This window comes from Lycium ferocissimum, chromosome 1, assembly GCF_029784015.1.
Source record: "Lycium ferocissimum isolate CSIRO_LF1 chromosome 1, AGI_CSIRO_Lferr_CH_V1, whole genome shotgun sequence".
Taxonomy (NCBI): domain Eukaryota; kingdom Viridiplantae; phylum Streptophyta; class Magnoliopsida; order Solanales; family Solanaceae; genus Lycium; species Lycium ferocissimum.
The window spans coordinates 73,512,196-73,522,507 of NC_081342.1; the positions used below are offsets into that span (position 1 = coordinate 73,512,196).

At 32.9% G+C, this 10,312-nt stretch overlaps 1 protein-coding gene across 1 annotated transcript; it reads left to right on the forward strand.

Annotated features, from left to right (window-relative positions):
• Nucleotides 1-884: 884 nt before the first annotated feature.
• LOC132060379 (ubiquitin-ribosomal protein eL40 fusion protein) lies at nucleotides 885-9,538 on the forward strand. The gene is made up of 5 exons (XM_059453418.1): nucleotides 885-1,041; nucleotides 1,128-1,214; nucleotides 2,400-2,502; nucleotides 9,136-9,202; nucleotides 9,300-9,538. Exons 1-5 carry the CDS (start codon nucleotides 939-941, stop codon nucleotides 9,324-9,326), a joined length of 387 nt encoding a protein of 128 aa, XP_059309401.1. The 5' UTR covers nucleotides 885-938; the 3' UTR covers nucleotides 9,327-9,538.
• The last annotated feature ends 774 nt before the right edge of the window (nucleotides 9,539-10,312 follow it).

Here is a 10,312-nt window from a genome sequence, read left to right on the forward strand (position 1 = left end):
TTAATTTTTTGTTTTTTGTAACAATTACTTTAATCGATAACCATTAAGGTAAAAGCAATTAGAAGGTGACTAATTTGCCCTTCTCAATGTACCCTTTATGGTTTATATAATTTTGTTAACATCTTTATTAAGGAATTCATTTACAAGAAACACAATATACAGACTTAATCATCCCTGAAGAATTAACTTAAATAACCGCTCAGCCAACCGCTTAATGAAAAATAGCCGAACATGATCAATGAATTCAGCCGGCTATTTGTTTAAACATCACATTTTTCCTATGGACTATCCATTAAACTACTAAGAAATAATTGCAGTGTTTTCCCTCAAATATGTAATGAACTATAAATGAAATTTCATTTATGACACTCGTCAATAATTTTGCTCATTTATGCCATCGCCGTTACCAAAATGGCTCATTCATGCCATTTTTCATTAACACCGATTTTACAATACCAGATATGACACATGACCTCCAATTAAAGGTCCGCGTTATTTAATTAAACCAGCCCAATTTTAAATCCCAAATTAATAAAAAATTCGACCCAAATTAATGAAAAATGGCATGAATGAGCCATTTTGGTAACGACGATGGCATAAATGAGCCAAACTATTGACGAGTGGCATAGAGGAATCATTTTTGATAATTTGATAGTATACTTGAGCCTTTTCCGTTAATTTTTTTCCCTTCAAAATTGAACTTACGCCTAAATGGGATAAGTTCGATTTGAACGCCAAAAATTGAAGACCAACACAAACTAGGGCCAAAAGTGCAAATGACCCAACTATTGACTATCATGTATCCTTGTATTCAAAAAGTTTGGCCCTAAGTGTCCCAAAAGCCCAACCATTCCTAGCCCAATGTCTATCAACCTCCAATAAACCCTACATATAAATGTCTTTCAGCTGTGCGCAAATGCGTTAAGTTGGTCGCCAAAATGCAGATATTCGTGAAAACTCTCACCGGTAAAACAATTACTCTTGAAGTTGAATCAAGTGATACTATCGATAATGTTAAGGCCAAAATACAAGACAAGGAAGGTATTATTACAATACGTATTTTTTAATGCATTTGCGTATTTCTATGTTTTTTTTTTTTTGTTTTTTTAATGAAATATGTGGTTTAGGAATTCCACCGGACCAGCAAAGGTTGATATTTGCTGGTAAGCAGCTTGAGGATGGACGCACTTTGGCTGACTATAATATTCAGAAAGGTAAATTTTGGCTAAGCATATTTAACATTCAATTAATAGAATTGTAAAGGGAATTTAACTAACTTGATACGGTCCTAATTTATGTGACATCATTTGACTAGGCACATAGTTTAATAAAGAAAGTACAGTAGTAAGACTTTTTGAAAACTGTGGTAAAAAATAAGCTTTAGATATATTTGTGTGGGCTTAAAGGAGGTCATTAAAGTGGTTAAAAGGAGAATTTTAAAGTTAAATTGATTCTAAATATAGAAAGGTGAAATTCTTTTTGGACAGACTAAATAGGAAATGATGTCACATAAATTGGGATGGAGGGACTAATTTATATTATGTTTGCACAAAAGGATGAGTATTCACATGGTTTCGTAATTAGATATTCATTAGATTAGTCTAATTTAATAGAGAGGTTAAGATCGCTTTTACTAATTAAAGGTCAATACTCTCTAGGGTTATTTTGTAGTTTTGAATTTCATAGTTATGCCGTAATTGAAGTAAAAAGTTGTCGCTGAGCATATTTAACGTTCAAATAATAGAAGTGTAAAGCTTAACTAACTTAAATAAAGAGGGAAAAGCTACTAATTTATATTCTATTAGCACAAAAGATGAGTATTCACAAGGTTTTGTAATTAGATATTCATTAGGTTAGTCTAAATTAATAGAGAGGCAAAGATCACAGAATTTTACTAATTAAAGGTCAGTATACTCTATGTTTATTATGTCATGTTTGAATTATTGTTAAATTTAACTAACTTAAACTAAGAGTAAAAACTACTACTCCCTCCGTCCCAAAAAGATTGACACAATTCTATGTTTAGAAACAATTTAACTTTATGAGATGATTAATAGCCACACAAATATCTAAGGCTTGTTTTGGACCACACATTTTAAAAGTCTTATTTTATTTGTTAAACTCCGTGTCAAGTCAAACTAAGACAATCTTTTTGGGATAGAGAGAGTAATTTATATTATGTTAGCCCAAAAGATTAGTCTTTACATGGTTTAGTAATTAGATATTCATTAGATTAGTTGAAATTGATAGACAGGCAAGGATCAGAGGATTCCTCTTACTTACTGAAGGTCAATATTCTCTATGGTTATTATGTAGTTTTTTAAAATTTCACAGTTTATGCCCCAATTGAAGTGAAAGTTAGTTTTTTTTTTTTTTTTTTTGGTATTTTATAAATGCAGAATCAACTCTACATCTGGTGTTGAGGCTTCGTGGTGGAATCATTGAACCATCCTTGATGGCTTTGGCAAGGAAATACAATCAGGACAAGATGATATGCCGCAAGTAGGTTCCTTGATATGCCTTTTTTTTTTTTGGCTCTTGAAACATTAGGTTCCGTGATAAGCATATGAGTAGCTCTTTTTGTTTGCCATCTATTTCATTATACTTGTGCTAAGATTTTGTACTTGTGGGGAACCTAACATGCACTATTAACAGCTTAAAACTTTCATTTGGTGAGTTTTGAGAGGATAATATGTGGATTAAAGTGGACACATTCTTGACTAGGATTGTTTGTGAGTATTCAAAGGTCAAATTGGATAATTGGCCTTCAGAAAAAGAGGGGAGAGTAGAACTTGCTATCGATTATTTCTCTGCATCATCCATTTCTAAAAAAATTATTTCTCTGCATCATAAGTTGATTAAATATCAGATATAAGATTATTTTCTCCTTGGTCTTCCCCGCACCCCTACCCCATTCCCACAAAAAATGTTATGGTCCACTATGTTGTTGGATATGCCTTTAGATAGTGTCCTCAATAATTATGAACTACTAACTCACCATCACCCTTACAATAACCAATACTGTACTGACCATAATGAGCTTAATCTTTTCTTTTTTCCGCCATGTCTCTTATGTCTCTACTGGGCATGTTTTCTGCGTACACTCTACCCTCCCCAAACCCCACATTGTGGGATTCTACTGGGCATGTTGTTGTTGTTGTCTCTTATGTCTCTTCATTCCTTTAAGGATGGTGTGGTTCATTCTAGTTTGCCATGGTACATCTTTACTCCTTATAGTATATTTGCGTCATCATCTAATGCTTTCACATAATATCTTCCGGTGCAATGCCAGAATGCTTAACTGAAAAATGTTTTACTTAGTCTTTGGCAACATGCATTGCACGGTTATCTTATTCATATATATGTTACTTTCCAATATCTTAATAGTTTATGTGTTACCATTTGACTGGGTACGAAGTATAAGGAAAAAAAGGAAGACTTTTAAAGCTCGTAAGTGTAACACAAGCCTTAGGCATTTGTGTAATTATAAATTCTCTGATTGAGGGTAAAAGTAGAGTTTTAAAGTTAAATTGTTCTTTATATAAAGATGTGGCATTCTTTTAGGGATAGATTAAAAAGGACAATATGTCCCATAAATTGGAACAAAGGGAGTAGTATTCATTGGAAGTACATATTGATTATAGTTAAATAAAATCATAAAAATTAAACAAACTAACTTTTCCAGTAAAAGAAATAATCTTCAATTTTAGATGGGTTGGAGTTGTATCTTGAAATAGAATTTAACCTTGAGTGAATTTAATCCATCCATCACGAACTCAGATTATACATCAAGTGCCACAAAAAAGTATTTTGATCTATTCGTTCTTGATTCTTCAAATACCTCAAACTTGTCTGAAATGCTTGAATGCGATCATCTTTTGGTATATGGAGGACCCTATTTATAATTGTAGAAGAGAAAAGTTGTGATGAGAGAAATATCTTTTGCTTTGCTTTGATTGGTTGGCTTAAGCCACTGACTAATCAAATCTAAGCCGTGACAGTGCCACATTTGATGGCAGGACATGTCACTTGTACACGTGACACATTTTCAATGCCTTACAATTTGACTTGGCATGCTATGTCATATGAAACTTGGCATGGTCTTCATTTGATTTAACGATCATTTGACACGCTACATAAATTTAGATGACATCATGGACTAGCAAAGGATCATATTTGGACCTTTTTTAAAAAATAAATTATTTGGACCTAGATTGCTTGAGAATCTTCAATTGATAATGTATAAAAATAGGACTAAAGGCCTCTTTGTACTGAGGTTGGGAGGATGGAGTTTGAAAAGGACAATGTTTTCATAGCCAAAAGGACACCACAAAGTCTTCCAATCCAAGAAGGATACGATCACAATTTTTTTTTTTTTTGACATTTGAAATATTATAGAGTTTTCTTTTTGATAATCAAATTTTACTTAATCTCCTTTGTTATGACTATTTCAAATTTAAAAATTAAAAAAAAAAAAAAACTTCGATGAAATATAACTTTACAGTCTAAGGAAGTCAAATGGAGACCAAGAAATAGAGTTTTATCTGTATCAGTGCTTCAAGACATGTCTATGGTTTTGACAAATTTATGCATCGACAAGACTTGAATTAAGGGTATTTTTAGACATTTAAATTTTATTTTATTTGTAAGATAATTTTAACTATGTTTAAATTTAAGATTTATTAGTCTAAATAATATTGTGGGCTAATAATAGTGGGTAAAATATTTAGGGAAAACTACATGACAAAAAAAAAAAAAAAGAGAAAAAGAAAAGGGAAAGGACAAACTAGAAAATGGCAAAAATAGGAAAAGAAACGTTGACCTATGCCTGACTTCACTTTGCGTTGTCACAATTGAAGGGCTTCAAATTACCCAGGGGGCACAAAAAAATTACCTGAAGCGCCCATCCGTAATTCCAAGCTCAAACCATAACTTTTCCTTTTTTTGTCCTTTTCTATTTTGTCTTTTTCCATTTCTCTTTGTCTTTTTTTTATTTTGTTTTCAAATATAAAATGGATATAGTAGCTAACTATTTTTAGATAATAAAAAAATAGGAAAAGTAAATAGTTAGACTACAAAAGAAGTTATTAAGAAAAATACTAAAGTCACTAGCTAATTTTAATAGGAAAAGTAAATAGTTAGACTACAAAAGAAGTAATTAAGAAAAATATTAAAGTCACTAACTAATTTATTAAAATCTAAATTAATAAAAAATATACTTTATAATTATTTTATTTGTTTTGCAAATAAAAAACAAAGTTTAAATCTAAAATATAACTCTATTTTTTGTATTATTTTCGGTGGTAAGATTTGCTGAAATGATTAAAGAAATTAGAATATCAAAATTAAGCTTAAACTCTATCTTTTTTTTTTTTTTAATTTTTTTTTTGAAGGATTGAACTTGTATTTTATGATTAAAAATACAGGAGTCAAAGTTAAGAAATTTGACTCTCGAAATTCGGACCACATACATTGGAATAGAGGGAGTATATCAGTTATGTTTTCTTATTGTATAGAAAAAACCAACAAAGAAAAAGAGAAAAAAAGTGAATGATATTAGATTATGGAGAAAAAAAAAGAATAAGGAAAATAAATAAAGAACATAAGAAAAAGAAACAAACAGAGAAATAAAAAAAATTTGGGTTTTCAGTTTGTACATGATACCACAATTAATAGTAGCTGCAGTATTCCCTGTCCCATAGATCTGTTATTATTACAGGAACAGCATAAGACTACTAAGTTTTATACCAGATTGCTTACAGTGACTCCTTTACACAATGGGCTCTTCCTAATAAAAAAACATAAGACTAATAAGAACACCAAATAGGTGGTGATTTGACTGAAAGGTGTGCCGGTGTATTTGTGCATACATGTGCATGAGAGCACCTATTGCAATGTCATACAACATGTAACGCTCAAAACAAAGATAGAAAGGAAAGCTAAAAGAAGCAAAAAACTGACAACCAAATAAAGAAAATGGCACTTGAGATAATGGCGTCATGAGTGTAGTTTGGGTGTTGATAAGCTATGTCGAATAAGGAGAGTGCTGCGTTTGGATAGATTTTGTGATTAGTTTAGTAGGTAGAAACGTAAATGGGTATGCAAGGGTAAGTAGTTTGGTTTTTGTGGGTAGGTATGTAGTTTTCCCAAATATTTAAGTCCAATAGGATATTTTGGAGTCCGATTTTGTTGGGTTAGTTCAATTTTTCGTGCTTCAAATGATGAGCTTACTTTGTTAACCGAAGATGTCATCTTATTCTAGAGGTCTGTGTCATGTGCCAAATGACGTGGCATACCAAGTCAGATAAAGAAGCCAATATGGTCATGACAAATGACATAACATACCAAGTCAAATTGTAAGATCAATGAAAATGCGCCACGTGGATAAGTGATAAGTTCTGACTAATCAAATAGTGTCTTGTCACAACTTTAATTTGATTGGTCGGTGACTCAAGACAACCAATCAAATCAAAGTAAACAAGTTTTGTCCTCTTGACAACTATAAATTGGGGTCCTCCATAACCTTGAGTTTGGAAATAATGAAAGTGTTCGTGATTTCAAGTTCAAAGTTGAGAACAAGTTTCAAGCCCCGACTTGAAATACAAGTCAATCAAACTCAAGAACAAGGCGTCAAACACTTGACCTAACAATTGAAGAGAAGAATCAAAAGAGGCTCTCTTTAGATTTCAGATATTCTGAAAATTGTTACCCTCGAAATCAAGTATCGCAATTGGTTCTTTTCCTGTCCTTTATTTTCTCAGGCACGAAAGTTATTGTTACAAGTTATAACTAGTTGGAACTTGCATGTCTCATTCTTATATCTAGCCTCTCTATCTCTCTATATCCACCCGCCACCTCTCCTTGACCTCACTCATCTTTTCTTTTCTTCTTCTTCCCACCTACCCTCTCGACACTATTTCTTCCCACTGCACCACAGTCCCATAATCTCTATACTCATTAGCATTCTGCTAACGTTCCATAGTCTTAAAAATTACATTTTTTCTTAAGCATCTTAAAGCCACTTTTCATCTTTGGACCTCTGGTTTGTTCAGATGATTTCATAAACGTTAAACTTATCTTGCAGTTGCAGATTTACTGTGTTTGTTTAAGTTGGTGCTAGTGTTTTTCTGGATAATTTTCTGTTTTATTTGGTGAAGATTGTATTTTAGAGCCCGTTTGGATTGGCTTATAAGTTGCTTATAAGCTGTTTTCAGCTTTTTTGAGTGTTTGGCTGGCCAGCTTAAAGTCATTTTGTGCTTAAAATAAGCTCAAAAAAATAATTGGGCCCATTTGACTTAGCTTATCTAAAGCAGCTTATAAGCTGAAAACAGCTTATAAGCCAAAAAAATAAGTTAGACTACCCCAACTTATTTTTAGCTTATAAGCTGCATACAGCTTATAGGCATAAGCCCATCCAAACAGGCTCTTAATTGTGTTCTGCCCATAGAAAATTATCTTGTAGGTCTCAAGTTTTCAGTTCTTGAAAAGAGATCAGAGTTTATGGGTTTCGAGTATTTATTTGTGTGTCTACGAATGGAGGAAAAGGAGTTATTAGTTTTCGGGTACAGTCAGAGGTGTGTTAGTGTGTTTTCTGGGCACTTCGATTGTTATGTTTTTTGTTAAGTTTGTATTTTTATTGTGATTTCTTGCTCAAGAGGATGGTGTCGGGACGAGGGGGGAGAAGAAGTGGTTGAAAGAAAGAAAGGGAGAGGATTGGTCAAGGTGGTTAGGTGGACGTAGAGAGAGGATGATGTAAAAATAGGGAGCCACGTGTTCCAATTTGCAAATTAAGAAGACAACTCTCACTCAACTATTCCTCATTGTATTTAATACTCCCTCGGTTCAAAATAATTGTCCACTTATCTTTTAGCACACCCTTAAGAAAATACTAACTTCTAGGGAAATATAGGTATTTTGACTAAGCTAATCCTTACTACCTAACTAATATGGTTTCTTGATTACATAAAAACTCACTTATCTAAATGAGGGTAAATTTGGAAGAAAATAATTAATTCCTTCTTGATTATACGAGTGGACACTTATTTTGAAACAAAATACAAGGGCTGATTGGACGCTTATTATGAACCGGAGGTAGGTAGTATAAAGTAAAATTTCTCTTCAAAGAGAGTGTACTCTCATGAACAGCAGCAGAAGTGTGTCTGTCTAATATCTTACTGTGACATTTTGTGTAAGTTTACCTTATACTAAGAACATTAATTTCAACGTATCAGTAAGATCTTCTCTTTTTTAAATGGTCTTCTCTTTTTAAATTTCTCTTCAAAGAGAGTGTACTCTCATGAACAGCAGCAGAAGTGTGTCTGTCTAATATCTTACTGTGACATTTTGTGTAAGTTTACCTTATACTAAGAACATTAATTTCAACGTATCAGTAAGATCTTCTCTTTTTTAAATGGTCTTCTCTTTTTTAAATTTTTAGCCCCCATTGAATTTTTTGACTTCAAATCGTCGGGGGTGTTCAAATTTCCAACTTGATAAACTTACAAGATATTTCTAACTCCATGTAAGTATTCATGTCTTATAATAGATGAATTTCAAAAGAGACCTTAAATTTAGGTATTTGAGAAAATAGCTTTTTTCCAATTAGCGAGAGTCCCAAATTGGCTGGGATCATTCGTCTCCTTCCTTATATGGAATTGGACAATTCTCACTTCTTGAGCTAGCTTTTGGTGTTAGAAATAGGCCCGAGTTAGGCCCAACAGCCATTTTCTTATCATTTAGATGGTTGTGATATGTATACAAGTTATCTTCACTACACGGGAAGTTGACGGATTGCTGAACATTTAAGTTGCAGGTTTAAGTTTTTAATAATTTGGTTGTAAGGTTTCAAAAAAAAATTAGTAACACACTCCGTTGTCAAAGTTTTGGCAGGTTGACATATCTGTAGTTTGGATTTCATTGTTCAAAATGAGTAGAAATACAATGGACCAAATGTAGTGACTTTGCTTGTTTATGGCTACTAGCAAAGGGGATTTTATCCTCTTGCTGATCTTCAATTTTATGTCAGTTAATCCATCTGGCTGTTGGTTAATAATATGTATTGTCATCATGCTGCTGTTGTTCTTTCTACACCTCCAATATTTGTTTCTAATGCATACCTTTTAAAAATATCTAAAGGTGCTATGCTCGGTTGCATCCTCGTGCTGTGAACTGTCGCAAGAAGAAGTGCGGACACAGCAACCAGGTTAATCTCATCAAATTCCTAAAATATAACTTGATTTCCTTGAATATAAATTGACACTTCGTTTAGCTGACAACAATGATTATTTTTGCGTTTGCAGTTGAGGCCTAAAAAGAAGATCAAGTAGATGCTGAATTCCTATTGTTGCCGACTTGTAGTTGCTTGGATTTTCTTATTAAAGGAAATTGTACTTTTGAATTTATTGTTGGGTTTCCTGTTCTTTTTACCCTTGAAGATTAATTTACCTGTATTTGGAGGGAATATGAAGAATATTTGCTATTTTCATAGTTCTTAAAGGTGCCCGACTCTTTATCAATTTATTAGCTTTACTTCATTTAAGATCAGCTCTGTTTCTGCATGGTGCTTTCTTATGTGGGAACATGAGTGTGATCAATATTCTACATCTGTTGAAAATGAGTACAAACGTTTGGTAGTTGTCCTGATGAGGCAGACAACTTTTGTGAGATCAAAGCGCATAGTACATAGTACGTATTTGCTATTTTGCTATGTTGTTGGTTTTTATTTCTTAACAACAAACCTATATCTATTGCTGTAATAGGTAGCGTCTTTTAAAGTTCGAAGTCCTGTTTCCAACTTAATCAACTTTCGAATATTTGTTGCCCTCTCCAATCAAATATTTTCCAAATGTTTAATTCTCCTTATGAATCATGATGCACGTCACTGCTTAATACGTAACCATTGAACAATATTAGGATGTAGTTTTCTTCAAACCTATTTGAAGTTGCGATTGGATCTGTTCATTAAGAAGAATCAATTCAATGCAGTTTTTACCCAAATAAATGCTGGTCCGAAATGGTAGCCTTGGAGTTTACCTGAGAACGATTAGAAACGAATAATATCCTTCGTCTTAGACGGATGGCACAATTGGTCATAGTGCCCTAAAACCAAAATCTACTGCCATTACAAGGAGTTATATCCAAGTTTAAATTGTGGTTAATGATTCGCTTAGCTTTGAGCTGTGCATGTTCATTACTAGTACTAAAGGAAAATATAAACAGAAAGCCAGTGATTGTCGAATAGTCCAATTTTGATAAGACTTTTTGAATATTGGTCAATTTAGGCACATATGCCAAGGGCCTATTGAAACACCTT